Below are 16016 nucleotides of genomic sequence, written 5' to 3' on the forward strand. Positions count from 1 at the left end.
TAAAAACATGGAGAAAAGGTAATGAGTAACTTAAAGAAAATGTCCAAAAATTGGCAGAAAAAATGGAATAAAAAAACACAAGAAATTTTACTTAAAATTGAAAAAATTGTTTAAGTAATATTGATAATCCTGTAAAATAGTTTTATAATAATTTTCTAAGTGTAAATATATGAAGTTTTTGTAAACTGTTTTTCTAACTTTTTAAAAAATAATTCTAAAAAAAACCCCTACTAATTTCTTATATGTGAAACAGTTCTTGCCAAGTAACTCATTGCCTTTTTCCCCATATTCTAAAAAGAAAATAAACCAATTGGCTCAGATTTCAAATGAGTATTTGAAATGTAAACAAGTATTTAAATACTTATGAAAGCATGTGAACGCAGCACAAGAAAGGCGATGTCAATCCAGGATTCAAAGGGTTAAGGGACCCCTTAATTGTCATTGAGTAAACAAACAACCCCTGACTTAGTGACTTATATATATTATTATATATTATAGCTAATTCATATTATATTCAATGCACTGCAACAACAACAACAACAACAACAGTAGAAAACAACTGAAAGTACACAACTGACCCAAACAGTGAACGCAATAACTGCAAGAAGTTTATGCAAAACAAGCAATTTAGATTATTTTGAAAATTGCTGTGAATGTTTCTTTAGAGAAGACTTTCCCTGGAAATTTTAACAACTTTTTAAGGCCTACAGTTCTTTATAATATGCATTTTAATGTTTGTTTTTAACAATCATACATACTTGACAGGCTTCTTTTTTGACAGATTCTGTTTTCTTCTCCCCGACACTTGGCCATTGTTCATTAACTCGTTCATTGTTTAAATGGCGAATTTTTCCAAAAGACTGGAAAGAGGCTGTTCAGCAAAGTTTAGACTTTGCACAATGAGGAACAGGAGAGATTTTTACAATCATCCTGTAAGATTTCTGTCTGCAGTTTATATTGTAAATAATAATGAGATAAAGTTTAAATTAATTTCATTTTATTTTCTCAACAGAAATAAATGAAATGCTGAGATATGGGCCTACTATGTATTTATGTTATTTTTTTAAGTTTTCTTCTTCCCCTTAAAATCAAAGCTTTGGTGACCCCTAGTGGGGTGGGGAATGTCTGTAAATGTCTTGTTTTGCCAAACCCAAGACAAATAACAGAGCAGTAAATGCTAAAATTTTAGCCTTTATTTGAGCATTTACTTAATGAAACCATCAGAAATGATCAAAATTGACAAACTGATCTAATGAGATGCACACTTTTGTGTAGCCGAGGGATGTTTTCCTTTAATTTTGTGTTTGCGTTTAAAAACATTAAAGTTCTAAAAGCTGCTCTGTCTGCTTAAATACAATTCATACAAATGTACAATATCAGTAGTCTGCATTTATTGAATACAGAGATAGCAACAAAAACAACACAGGATCTGAATCGTCACAACTGTTATATTTTGCTTAGTGACAACTTGATTATTTCTACGCAGTCTTTGTCCCAATGTTTGACTGATCAGGCACCTCTATGTATTAGCAGAGCTTTGACAAAGACAACAAATCTAACACACATCTGAACAAAAAATATAAACTTGCCAAGTAAATGAATCGTTGTCCCAATGTTAACAATTAAACAGAAGTAGAAATAAAACATTATTTGGAACATCATGATTTCCTATAAAAAATGTAACTTTTCAAAATATGAACAAGAAACTGACAATGTGGCAAAAATCTGCCGCCCTTCAAATATGAAATTTCTTAAACATAATTTTAACTGTCTGACCCCACAAAGAACACAGTCAACTGTTGACATGTGTCCAATGTTTTTGTTGTTCTCGTGTTAATGCGTCAGTTCAGGCCCATCGTCAGACATCTACAGCTCCATCAGAGCTTTGATGTCATTGATGCGAGATGCTTTCACGTCAGTGTTTGAGGAGCCAAAAGCTTTCTCCACCAGGTCCTGCTTCTGCCGCTGGATCTTCACCATGTTCTCCTCCACCGAGTTTTTTACGATGAACTGCAGTGACAGACACACAAAATAAAAACATAGATACAAGCACAACATCCCAGCCAGTGATGTTTCTCATGCCTCTTTCTTTCTAGCATGAAAATAGTAAAAACAAACAGATTTTAGCCGAACAATACAGTATATTAATAAATCATTAGAAAGCCACCAGGTACTTGAATATTTGTCTTGGTGACAAAATACTAGTGATGCGTGATTCGTCCTACAACCCACAGGTCATGTGTGGAAAATCTGTTGACATATTTTTAAATCTTTCTGATCATTATGTCCAGTAACAATACTTCCCTCTGAGAATATGTAGGCCTAACACCGTGTGCTAACAGGAAGTAAGCGTTGCTCTCTGTCCACACTGAATCTGTTCAATATACCCTTCTGTTACATCATGTAATCAAAGCATGTACCTATCAGCTGTGCACCTAAGAACATACCGGAGATGTAATCACTGAAAAGATGGATGAATACTTGTTATCTATGTACTTTACAAATAAAAAACACACTTTTTTTACTGTGATATTTACTCGTAATGACATAAATACAGCCAACAGCAAGTAGGTTGTTGTTATGGTGATTTACCTTTCCAGAAACTTTTCAGCTCCCTGGTGATCTCCTTTCAGCCAGTTTGCACCTTATTTAGGCTTTTAGATCACTCATTCCAGCATCACAAATCAGCCTCACTTCATCAGATGCGGAGCTTTCAAGGTGAGCGACGGAAATAAATAGAAACAGGTCCTCCGACAAAAAGTTTCATTGAAAACAGCATCGTTCGCTGCCAGCCGGAGATTCAAATAGCTGCAGCAAAATAACGTTCCTTGTCTCAGGTCTTAGTCCTCACAATAGTGCCACTACAGAGCATAACTCCCACAGACATTCGGATTATTGACACTCTTTCCACCTTTTAATCTTGTTTGAAAACACACTTTTTCAAGATGGCATATTCGGTCTGATTTTATGGTGACACACACTTTATAATGACTTTACACCTAGTTTTTATGATAATGCTTTTGTCAAGTTATTATAGAAACTCATTACTGTTTATTTATGATTGTTTGACATTATGAGCTATGGATGCATTGCTGCTTGTTTTTAATTGTGTCTTGTAAAGTGTCCTTGAATGCTTTATTATCATCATTATTAACAAGGCAGTTTGCAGGTCAGGTTCGGGTGGTTGATTAACACGTTAACAGGCCAGGTGGTGCAGACTGGCTCTCATAACAGCACTGGGTGGTGCACATTTTAAGAAAAACCTGACCTGGGTATCACTGCAACATTTCGTAAAAAACAAAACAAAACAGTTTTTCCTGACCTTAGTGACGAAGACTTTCCGAGTCTGTCCGAGGCGGTGGCAGCGGTCAATGCACTGCTCCTCAGTAGCAGGATTCCACGCCTAAAAAGCAATTAATTACAAGTTAGCACTCAGTTAAGACTTTTTTTCCCCTCAAAAAAATCATTTAAAATTTCTCTGTTTTTCCCTTTTTGATCTCATTTGGAGTGTTTCTCGTGATCACTTTAGCTCTTAGATGATGGCCTAAATAATGGAATTAGTCATATATGGCACTTGTTTCTACTTTCGTCACTACTTCCTTTCTATTTTCAGTTTGATGTTTTGTTTCCATTAAAATGTATGAATTTCTAATGTTTGTGGGAGAGGTTTGTTAAAAGGGAGGTAGCCCACCTGCACTGTAAAACACTGCAGATAATTTTACTATTTAATAAAATTAAAAATTATTAATAGTTTGATGCCCTGCTACTGCCACACAATCCCTAAATGGTGAATGTGCAAAACATTTTTTTTTTGACCCGGGCCAACCAGTTTACCTTCCATGACTCATGTTTTAAGTTTTTAGGTGCCTAAGTAATAAACTTTTGTATGTGGCCTCCTGCAGAATCCTTTAAGAATGCACAATCTGATACTTAAACTAACCATGGCTGTGTGTGTGAAAATGTGCAAAGGAAACACTTACAGGGTCCATGAGGAAAACATGCGAGGCAGCCGTCAAGTTAAGCCCCACCCCTCCAGCTTTGAGTGACAGCAGCATGATGACAGGGCTGTCAGCTGCAGCGCTCTGAAACTCCTGGATGACCTGAGTCCTCTTCTTTTGAGTCATGGTGCCGTCCAAACGCACAAAACTGAAACCATGCTCTCTGGTAAAGAGACGGGACGAAAATAACAGAGAAAAGTTAGAAAATAATGTTAACAGATGTCTTTCTGAAAGAAAATAGGTGGAAGATAAATTCATGAGTAAGCAACAAATGCAGCTGTTTATTGTTCCAATTTCTGATACAAAATAAGCAATATTTTCACAAAAAGGTAAAACACTCACTAAACTTCCACCCTAGCTGTTCTAACAATTCAATTAAGCAAGAGAACTGGTTAAGCAAACTTATGAGAGCTCTTTACAGCTTTAATACCCACTTTACAAGCTAGGAATCCTGCACCGCTCCTGTGAATGTGTGTTTTACCTGAGTGGAGTCTGCAGTATGGTGAGGAAGCGTGTAAACTGAGAGACGACCAAACACTTAATGCTGCTGTCTTCACATCGCAGCCTGAGCAGGTTTCCCATCAGTGCCTGCACCTGCAGAGATAAAACACACTTCAAAGGGAGGAACAACTCACACAGTAGCAAAGAGGCCCATTTTCCATCACTGTCACTCTGAAGAAAAAGATTCTGATTAAAATTAGGGAAAGAGTCACAAAAAACCCACCAGGATCAGAGATGCTACTAAATAAATGGCTAACAAGTTGAGACTCTTCAAATAATCTTCATAATTAGGAATCTTGAAGTCAAGCATTTCATTTTCCGTGGAGATTTTTTTTTGAATATTCTTGCAGATGGTGATCTTGTTAAACCTTTGAAACCTGGATTGACATAATTTTTCCTGTTCAGATGCCTTCACAAATATTTCAACCTTTTAACCCTGGGAAATTGGTTTGATTTCTCATGAAAACATGGGATAAAAGGCAATGAGCAACTTGCAGGAGAGTAGTAATTCGGAAAAAAAACATTAAAGTTGGTGAAAAATCTCTAAATGTAAACTGTATTCATAATAAAGAATGTATATTCAAATTATTTACATAATTATTAAAATTTTTAATCACTTTTTAGTTTTCTTTCTTTCTTTTTTTTTTTTTTTAAAATGTTGTTTGTTTTGGGTTTTTTTGTGCTAATTTTTGTACTTTCATTTAAAAACTAATTTCCTGCTAATTTTTGGGTCATTTCTTCTTTAGATTCTCATTACTCTTCTTTTTAAAAAGAGATCTGCCCAGGTTTCAAAGGGTTAAAGGCTACACAATACAAAAAAAAAAGTTTAAATGAACTTCATATTCTGCGATGATATAACAAAACACTTAATAAATGTGATGAAGATATTTTGTCAAATATACTAATGTTTAACATTTAAATGTAAGAGAAGACGAAAATGATTTGTAGGCAACTTAAAAGCTTTTGCACAGCACTAGAAAGTCAAACTCAAGCACATATTTCCATTTAAGGTTTAAAATATAGTGTTCTGCTTTTAGTGATCTTTAGTGTTTTCACAATTTTTATTCTCCAGTTAATTGTGCAGCCGCAGTATGTGCAGTGTACCTTTGAGCTGGTCCTCCACTGATCAGAGTTTGTATTGCTATCTTCCTCCAATTCCTCCTGTGGAAACTCCACCAGTTCACTGGTCTTGATCTCAGTCCGACACAACGGACAGCGGGCTGTTTCCTATGCACAGACATACACAGATCATACAGAAGAGATGGATCCCTGAGGGATTTGCAGCTAAATAACTGATAACATACTAATGACAATTCAGTTACAAAGCCATGCTTTCTGCTGAGGGCAGTACACGTACCTGCTGAGTGCTGATAACCTGGGCGATGCAGGGCCGGCAGTACACGTGTGCACAGTGTGTAATGACGGGCAGACGCACTGAGTCCAGACACACAGAACACTCTTCATCAGAGCCGCTGGCCAACACCAACCGCAGCTTCTCTATTAGACGCTCCCGCAGCTCTGCAGGTGTTGCTTCAGCAACTAAACACAAAACATTTGACAATTTTACATGTGAAAACAAACACAGTGGAAAGAAACTTGTTTTTCCTCACATTAAGCCCCGTATGCAGTGTGTGCTTTTGGGCTGGCCCAGACAAAAAATGACCAACATTTCTTTGGTCGTGGCTCTAAAATGGTTTAGTTATGAAACTGTCCAAGTACACAAAACTTGGAATGACCATACACGACCTATGTCTACTGACCAACTAGCATGAAATGATGCAGCAATCAGCGCTACACTGCTGAATGCTTGTAGATGCTAACAAACATTTATGTTAATCTCTTATTGCAGACTTGGTGTGCCTAAGTTGGCCTCTTTTCCCCAGCCACGGCAGCATCCACATTCACTTCCTCCTCTTCTTCAGACTCTTTTCACCACACATAAAAGCCACTATAAGGAGGTCTTGATTCATGTTTGTTTACATTTTTCTCTTACCACTACAGCGGCAGATGACAACTTTTTGTTCTTGCAAATTGACATCAATGGTTGTAGGTCTTAGCCTGCGATTCAGTGTTGTCATTGCACAGTCTGCATGTCGTACCTAAGTTTACTGCATCCATGTTGCACAGTGTAGATTGCACTAAACTGAGAAGATTGCTACAATCTCACAGTCTGCTGGAGGCTTTAATCAGTTATCACATTAGTGCCATCACATCTCAGGTCTTACCCAAATCTGAGGATGTTTTGGCGAGTAGATCAGAGTGGCAGCAGTGCTGTCGAAGCCTCATGAGGATGGCCAACACATCAGCATAATTCCTCAAGATTGTCCCCTCAGCAACATATCTACACACGCAAACACCGTTAAGACAACTTAAAGAAAACACAACCTCATCTACTGACTCTTTATTTGTTGCATCTGAGTTTTATCGTGTGATTTTATTTTAAAATGCATGCATATGTACATACACACACTGGCACGTACCTGCCGATGGTGTTTCTTCCCTCTTTGCGTGCCAGCTCGTACTCTTCTCTCTCTGACTGGCTCAGCTCGACCTGCTCCACACACACAGTCTTCTCAGGCAGAGACACCACAGGGCGTCCGTTAACCTCACTGTTCTTGGTCCGCCGAAGGGTGATGCATTTCACCAGGGTCTGGAGGTTCCTGTGCACATGAATTCCTGTGCAACTGACTGAATTTATAGATACCTAATTATCTATAGTATCATACTATTATCCAAAATGTCAAACTTCAATTCAACAGTCACTCAGGTTGCAAGACTGGGGTCTCACCCCAGTTTGTTTGCACATCTATTTACTGCGTAAAATAGCAGACTGGTCTGATATAATCCATTATGAACTTCTGAATGTCACAAGTTCGACAGTGTCCTTGGGTGGCTTGAAGGGCACTAATATATACAATGAATAATAATAAAAATAAAAACAATAATAATGATAATAATAATTATTATTATTATTGCTGCACTACCTAACGAGATGGATTTCTAATCGAGGCGCACCTGGCCTAGGACGGGATGCTTCAGAGCTCCTGTACCAGCAGCAGAAGAGAGGCCTCTCTAGTTGGGACTTGCTGCCTCTTAGTCAGAGATTTTATTGTCTTGCATGTTTTATATTAATAATTCCCAAGGATTTGATTGTTTTAAAGGTGTCGGTGATTGATGTGGGTCAATAGTGGAGTGTTGTTTACCCCATAGGCCTCCCTGGCGGGTGAGGTGTAAAATATGTGCAGAGTAAACAAGATAAATTAAAATATGAAGAATATATCTGGAATATGAACCTGGACCTCAGGCACAAATCACTCAGGCTGACTGTATTGCAGTAGATAGCACCCTCTGGAGTCTTACTACTGCATTGCAGCAGAGTGATGTAATGTGTCTGTGAGTACTCACTGCAGGCCGGCCCTGTCTCCCTGAGTGACGGGTCTCTGGATCACTCTGTTCCACCACTCTCTCACATCGAAGGGCTTCAGACGCAGGAAGGCCAGCAGCATCCAAAGGTCCTTCACACTGTTCTGGATAGGGGTACCTAGAGGATGGAGGAGGGAACACAAAAATATTTGATGACTGCCTAAGTAGTGAGACTGTATCTGCGTGGACACGATTATGTTCTTTAAACAGTCACAATGAGCACTCGTGGTGGACGCCGTTGATAAAAGTGTTATTCTGATATTATCTCATTATATTGACAAATAATTTACTAAGGTAATAATACATGGTCAAGTTAACCTAATAATCAACCCTGTGTCTTTTAACCATTGTCTAATGACAAATAAAAAAGTATATAAATAAAATAGGATAAATCAGATCATCTGTGCATGTGTGTGTTCAGATATACCTGACAAAATCCAGTGCCGCTGAGCTTTTAGGTCGAGCACAGCCTTACTCATCTGTGCATTAGGGTTTCTTACGATGTGTCCTTCATCCAGCACAACCCTCAGCCAACTGATCCCATGTAGGGGACTCTTATTCTGAAAAGGAAAAGAACACATTATGTTGTTATTAAAAGAGAAGCAAATTATTTTATTATAAGTGAATATTGACATGAATTAAACATTTAGTCAAGGTTCAGGACAGACATTCATTTGCTGCCATTAGAGGAATTTGCTTATTAAAATCACTTAATGCACCATCTGCACTATGATAATAAATGTCTTTCAAATGTTTTCTTTTCTGTGTGGGCACCTTACAGCTAAAGATATACATGTGACCTGTCTGCACTTACCCCAAAGTCAGCGGAGAGGACATTATAGGTTGTGATCACCACATCCTGAGAGGACAGAAACTTCTTGTTTCTGTTGCGTTCTGAGCCGTAATACAGATATACATTAAGCTTCACGTCAGCACGCACATGCTGCTCAAACTGATCCTGAACACACACACACACACAAAAGACAGAAGAAGAAAACATGATACATGTTGACTTTAAGAACAGAAAGGTAGCGTTGAATATGGCATCTCTGTTGTAAAAAAAAATGGGCACTTTTCTTCAAACATAAACTCAAACTCTATTAAAACATAATTCCAGTATCCCACATTATAGCGATTGGCCTTTCAAAAGGCGAAAGAGAGGAAAAAAAACCACAAAAAATCTATAAAAATATGCAAAAATTTAAATAAGAAAAAAAAGGCCAATTTTTCTCAAAGAATACATTTGCATGTTAATATGAACATTTAAAAACATTCTGTTTTCTGTCACCTACAGAAAATAAATTAACCATTAAGTTATATTTATGATTCATGTAATTTAATTCATTATACACAACACAATTCCTTGATTTTTCCAAAACTTTTCAATGATTTTTGTTATTTCCATGACTCTTTCAGGCCTGAAAAATGTGAATGTAAAAATCTATGACTTTTCCATGTTTTCCATGGGAACCCTTTGTTACTGAGGTTATTAGCAGGACTGTGTACATGAAGTTATATGACAGGAAGTGTTTGTTTTATTGTGTATGGCTGTATTCCTACCAGCCAGTTGCTGATCACAGAGAGCGGGCAGATGATGAGAGTCGTTCGAGCTGATAAGTCATCTGCACTTTCAGGAATGGCGGATTCCACACCTGCATATACAAAAAGGTAAACAAAGATCTCCTATATCACTAAAACTTTACATTTCCTCCGACTAAATTTATGCAGCATGTGAACGTATGGTAAAAATGCACTGTCAGAACTCACTCAGTGTAGAAGCAGCCGTCTTGGCAGTTTTCTTCTTCTTGAAGCCTGAATCTGATGGAAAGCCACTCAGTGCAGCAGCAAAGTCAAGATCATCCAGCAATACTGGGGCCTCTGCACATGTAACACACAGGTTTAAGAGATAGTTAATGAAATGGTGGTGATTATGACATTTCCCAAGCCAAACAACAACAGCATTGAATTATGTCACCACCATAACATTAAAACTACAAACAGGTATTGCCATCAACATGCATGTTATAGTGCACGAATAACTTGTACCTTTACTGGGCTTTCGCTTGGTGGCTTTCTTCTTTTCCTTGCTCTTATCTGCAAGTGCAGAAGTTAGGTAAAAATGTTTGTAGGCCACAAAATCCATGAAGGGCAACAAAAACAAGCAAAGAGCATGAACAGACATATATAGTTAGACGGCAATATATATGGAGATAACACTCAATTCTTACTTTTATCTGACTTGTCCACTATCTCCACTTGATCTGTCAAATCAACACAGATCACCTCCTTCTGAGAACTGATCCAAAAAAGCATATCAGATATATATATATATATATATAGATAGAGAGAGAGAGAGAGAGAGAGAGAGTCACATGTAGACTGACTGAAATGTCTGGAAATATGTCCAGAAGCAGTAATTTGAATTTCTTTTACATGATTATGTTATGCAGTAATAATTAAAAACATGTTACTGACAATATAATCTATCTAAGCATGCCAAACTTAATTAAATCACACTTACGGGTCTGCTGTGTCGCCTGCACTGCTGCTTCCTGAAACAGACACACCGTCTGTTCTGTTAAGGGGTGGGAACTGATAAGATTTTTTTTTTTACCACAAAGCGGTTATGAATTCTGCTTATTGGCCCGATTCTGTGTGGAAAAGAAGTAGGCCTATACAGCTTTTCAGCATCAACGCAGCCATTTTATTATCTCTGTGTCTGAACACAATGTAGAAGAAATGAGATAATATTTGTACAGCAGTTAAAGAAAAAAAACTAAGCCTGCATGGATGGTAATAATTATAGCAGGATATTTACCCTCAGAAACAGACGTGCTGCTCGGTTGGGAAGCAGTGGAAATCTTACATAAAGTGTCAAATCCATTGCATTCCTAATATAAGCCATATTGTATAAAAATATATTTGAGCATACTGCTAAAGTTTCCACTCAAAACTCTTTTACAGACATTACAGCAGCACTGCTGTAGTTTGTCTTCATGAAATGAAGCCATGCTTTGGACTGTTTCCTCCTCTCTGCCATGACTCCTAATTGTTGCAAGTCTCCAGCAGCGTAGATGCATGGCTTTGAAACTGTTTTGTAATGTGCAACTGTCAGAAAAACATGCCAGTATTGATAAAAGGAGTAATTAAGCTCGGGGGCATACGATACCAATGTATCACACAATTTGGAATAAAATCTCATCTGGAAGTGGTTCTCATTTCCCATATTTACTTTTGTTAGTGCTCTTTTTCTGTTTTCTTGGACGCAAGCACATTTACAGAGACAAAGGAAGACTGGACATGAATAAAATAAAATAAATCTGCAAATTTGCATTGACAGTGAATTTACTAATAAGCTTCTATTACCTTCCAGTTTGGAGGCTTTCTCTGGTTTAGTTTTGGCTTTGAAAGGTGATGACTGCTCCTCCTGCACACATGAAAACAAATACTTAATGACACAAGTCACTCAGACTGCATCTCGATAAAAACACATTCACACTCAGCTACACTTACACAGTTCTCCACAGGCAGAGGCTTTCCATTGTGAAAGTTGGTGAGAATCAGAGCGATGGTTGTCAGAGTTTTTCCCTGGAAAATACAGACAGGATTTACTGTTGATTCACATTGATTGTTGTTGATCTCGTTGACTATTGATTGTGGTGAATGTAGAGGAGATGTAGTGGAGAAAAAAATGTTTCTTCTTCCCTTCTTTTTATTGGAGAAAACATCATGTTTACCAGCATCCCTGCAGTCTGAGTTTAACATTTACTACTAATTTTCAACACATTTTAAAACACCATTTTCACAATTTTCTCGTCAGTAACTAAAAACTAATTAAGATATTGTTAGCAATGATATCACATCACATAAGAGTGTGTGTTACCCACCAGTCCCATGTCATCTGCCAGTATTCCCCCACGAACTCTCTCTGGTTTTTCTTTGGCAGAGAAGCACGTGAGGCTGTTATAGTAGAGCTCGCCTCTCTTCTCCCAAAAGGGTGGCAGTGCAGATTTGTTTTCTCGAGCACACATCCAGGACAGTGCCTGCTTCTGGTGAGGCAGGAGAGGAGTACCCACAGACTGCAGAGAGACAGAGTTGCATGTTCACACTCACACATAAACTAACACAATGATGGAAAAACACACCAACAACCACTATTACAACAACTACTTCAGCATGCAAGGCGGGGAATGGCAGAGATGAGAAGCATTTTCTCCAAAAACCCTGTCAAAACAGGGGCAGATATAAATTGTTCTTCTTTTTAGTGGATGTTATAAAGACAAGAAGTCGAAAAAAAATCAATAAGAAACAACATCCAATCATTAGTTACGGGCATTATTGTTGTGAAACTAGTGAGAAAAAACATAAAATAAAATACTGACCACAAAAAGACAAATAAACAGATGATAAAATGTACCTCTGCCGCTTCTTTCTCTCCGTCTTTACTTGCCATCAAGTCATCGAAGAGGTGGTCAAATGCATTCTTCAGCTGAAAGGAAAAAGGATTTATAACTCCATATGTATCGCACTGATTTATCGGCCGAGCATCGATGTTGGCCAATATTTGACACTTTGAGCGCCATCGGCGTATCGGCAAATAAAATGACATGTCAGACTTAGACAGCAGTAGCTGACATATACAGCTGCTGATTCGGCCTTGTGGGAGTATTACAGTTTCCAGAAAAGTGACTGCACCCAGATACTGGAGAAATAATCACCTTCATTTCTCAGCACTGGCACAAATGGCATGCAAATACCTATGTGCTCATATAGGTGGGTAGTAGAAGGTATAACAGGTTGAGACGGCATTTGAAAATTATTTTATTTTCTATTTTAAAAAATAATAACTAAAATGAATGTAAAAAAAGAAAAAATGTAATGTAAAATGTAGAAATGAAAAAATGCACCGATTGTGAAATTGTAGGCCAGTGCCTACAAATATTAGCATAATTATTATACAACATTTGTGCACTTAATTCACTCAGCACTAACAAGTCCTAACAATAATCAATTTTGCAAACCTTTTTTAGCTAACACAGCTATGTAATGTTCAGACATCCAGCTTCAACCATGCATTGTGGATGGAATATTATTAATATATATTATTAATGCTTACGAATGCAGCCACTGATACCTGATTACCTGCTTTACATTACATATCCAAAACATAGAAACTTCCCAAATATTTTTTGCTTCTTCAGTGTAACAATGTTACATGCTTACTAGATAATATCAAAATGGCTAAATTTAAGTAGAATACCTCCTGTGCAGTTAGTGGGATGGTCACTCCTTTTTTAGATGGTAATGCACCTGCACCTTGGCTATATGAACTCTGATATGAACCTAAAATCACACAAACAAAATAAACAGTGAAAGTAATGCCAGACTGACAACTGACATTTTTATTGCAACAGTGCAGGCTATGTGGTTAAATATGACAGGTTTTCCCATCAGAAGGCAAGTTAGATCTATCTGATGCCTAAGTGTGTTTGTACCTGTTGCGCTGATTCCACCTGGGTTCAGTTTATATCCGTGACGTGCCATGCGTTCAATCACAGCCTTTTTCTTCTCTTCTTTGCCCCAGAAGGACAGCATCACTGGCATGTTGAAGTGGTTTCTCGTCCCTGAGTGTACCACCCTGAAACAGCAATGAGACAACCACATAGACAAAATCACACAGTTAAATCTACTGAAAATTAAAATTTGATATGAATGATAACAAAAATAATTGTCTAATGAGTTATATTTATAAAGAGAGGCTCTAAACAGCAGCCATGTATGCATACACCAATGGTTAGTCAGGTGTTATTGCAGGATTGCAGCAGCTTTATGAGAAAAGTCATTCTGACATTGAACATGTCAGCTGGGAATGACACTGACAGGCAATTAACAGTCTACTCACCCCTCTACTTTAGCCAAATTGTTGTCCATGATGTGGGCCATAGCTGCTGCCAGCTCCCGTTTGATATGACCCACTTGATTGCCATAAATGTTGGCAACCATTACTGCATTGCGGTCATATGGATTCTGGGGCTGTCGCACTAAACCAACCATTTCTCCTTGATTCACCTGGAAGCAGCAAAACACAGATGATTTAAAGGTTTCTTAATCTTTATCTGCACTATGTGGCAATTCTGTTTTGTTTGGGAAATCTGTGAACTAGATGAATAAAGGTGATCCTCACCACTCCTGTGTAATATCTGAGGCCAACCACAGTGCCCTGCATATGGCCAAACAGCACGCTGCCATCTGCTTCCGGCTCCTCAGATGCTGCGGCTCTGATAGCCTGGGAGAGGGTCTCTGCATTGGTCTCATTGCGGTCCGCGAAGAGGTCCACCTCACTGTACCTGTCCCAACCGAACCTCCACCTGCGGGAAAACATGACACCTGGAGCCTACACAAAGACATACACAACAAACAGAAGAAAAATGTGAGTTGACAGTTTAGAGACAGTGAAAAGAAGCTTAAGCTGACAACTTGACCCATAAAATCCCATCAGGTAGCTGGAGGTTGTAACTGTAGGAAAGGTTGAACCAGACAAAAACTTACCTACCAGCAAGAAACTTGGAAAAACAGATTCATCAACTAGCATTTAATGTTGCTTTACCCTTCAAAACCTGACCAAATTGGTTCGGTTTCTTTCAAAAACACATTAAGAAGGCAAAGAGCAACTTAACAAAATATGGCCCAAAAATAAACAAAAAAGTTACAAGGAAATTACTTGAAAATAAGCATTTTTAAAAAAGTGATAAACAAAAACAAACATGAAAACCACCCCAACTAAGTGCTAAAAAATGCATTGATATTTCATATATATAATTTTTTTAATTTGTAAAATAATTCTAAATATGAAATTATTATAATTATAAATCTAGTTTTTGGGATTTGTTTTGCCTATTTGGGGATAATATTTTAATTATCCTATCCTCTTTTTCTAACATATAAAATATAACATATATAACATTTCTTCCTTTTTTTTTTTTTTTGGTCACCTTTTACTAATTTCTTGCAATTTGTGGGAAATTTCTTGCCCGGTTGGTCATTGCTTTTTCGCCCCATGTAACAGAAAGAAATCAGACCAATATGATCAGGTTTCAAAGGGTCAAACAGCTACTGAAAGTCGTCTTAATACAACACTAAAACCGATATTATCCAGATTCTGATCCATGTCTCGATATAGTCTTATGAAATATTGACTTAACTAAGTGACAGATGTGATAGACTCGTCGCTTCATTACAGTAACCGTTATGAAAACGTAGCCCAATGTTAGCTAACGTCAAAGAAAACTGCAATGGCGTCAGCTTATTCTAAACGTAGCTAACGTTAACTACTGTTCTGAGTTACTGAGTGTGTTTTTATCTATAATTAACATTTCTTTCGTACTGTTTTTCTTCACCTCGGCGACTGTTGACTTCTCAGAGAGGGTTTTTCTTCAGCATTTTCGCTGCGTGGCTGGTGTGTTGTGGCTGCTGCTATTTCCCGCTTCTCGATGTTTATGCTTCTTTCCATCAAGTCAGCAGCCGTTACTGTAGAACTTCCGGTGGTGACCTTCAAAATAAGTTCTTATTTGTGAAATTTGTTGCTACTCAAAGAAACGAGCAATATTTTTATTTTATGTATTTATTTGCGCAATACAAAACAGTGACAGAAAACAAGTCAAAAAGAATACAGAAAAAAAACAGGCACCGGAGAGGTTAGAAACCCAAATGGGCTTGTAGAGATAACTCAACTAAGGTAATAAATTACAAGTAATACAATCATTTACAATACTTTGATGCAAGTAAAATACAGTAGGGCCAATAATAAACATCTTAGGCTCTGAGAGGCAGTGATCTGCATATTCTGCCATTTTAGAGACAAAACAATTTATAATCAGAATACTTATTTTATCTTTTACTTGTATTATCATGTGGGTTTTATCTATGTGAAGACGCATTCTGTGTATTCTATTCTGATCTTATCTTATCTATATTTTCTTATCGTGTTGGGCTAGATTTCTTGTATGAAAGGTGAAAATGTATTATTATTATTGTTAATAATAATAATAATAATAATAATTTTAATATTACTGTTATTATAGCTTATATATAGTA

At 37.4% G+C, this 16016-nt stretch overlaps 1 protein-coding gene across 3 annotated transcripts; it reads right to left on the reverse strand.

The window, feature by feature from the left end:
- Positions 1 to 1369: 1369 nt before the first annotated feature.
- On the reverse strand, positions 1370 to 15450 carry hltf (helicase-like transcription factor). 3 transcript variants are annotated; one of them, XM_088087453.1, is made up of 25 exons: positions 15320 to 15450; positions 14107 to 14316; positions 13825 to 13991; positions 13418 to 13560; positions 13183 to 13265; positions 12340 to 12411; positions 11810 to 12001; positions 11436 to 11510; positions 11289 to 11349; positions 10444 to 10474; positions 10151 to 10218; positions 9969 to 10016; positions 9690 to 9800; positions 9483 to 9574; positions 8737 to 8880; positions 8350 to 8482; positions 7905 to 8040; positions 6980 to 7159; positions 6725 to 6840; positions 5857 to 6038; positions 5604 to 5726; positions 4480 to 4592; positions 3981 to 4161; positions 3323 to 3403; positions 1370 to 2010 (listed from the first exon to the last, which is right to left on the reverse strand). In XM_088087453.1, the coding sequence occupies exons 2-25, from the start codon at positions 14302 to 14304 to the stop codon at positions 1867 to 1869; spliced, it is 2874 nt and encodes a 957-aa protein (XP_087943579.1). In that variant the 5' UTR covers positions 14305 to 14316; positions 15320 to 15450; the 3' UTR covers positions 1370 to 1866. The 3 variants fall into 3 exon arrangements, with proteins under 3 accessions (XP_087943579.1, XP_087943580.1, XP_087943581.1); XM_088087454.1 differs by having other exon boundaries at positions 15307 to 15437; XM_088087455.1 differs by having other exon boundaries at positions 1867 to 2808.
- Positions 15451 to 16016: the final 566 nt, after the last annotated feature.

This window comes from Plectropomus leopardus, chromosome 14 (genome assembly GCF_026936395.1).
Source record: "Plectropomus leopardus strain MGB_pleo_1.0 chromosome 14, ASM2693639v1, whole genome shotgun sequence".
In the NCBI taxonomy this organism is placed as follows: domain Eukaryota; kingdom Metazoa; phylum Chordata; class Actinopteri; order Perciformes; family Serranidae; genus Plectropomus; species Plectropomus leopardus.

Coding starts and splice junctions, on each gene's coding strand:
- hltf (XM_088087453.1), bottom strand. CDS start 14,304: ATGTTTTCCCGCAGGTGGAGGTTCGGTTGGGACAGGTACAGTGAGGTG. Junction 13,992..14,106: donor TCAGATATTACACAGGAGTG/GTGAGGATCACC, acceptor TGCTGCTTCCAG/GTGAATCAAGGAGAAATGGT. Junction 12,412..13,182: donor TCCCACTAACTGCACAGGAG/GTATTCTACTTA, acceptor TTTTCCTTTCAG/CTGAAGAATGCATTTGACCA.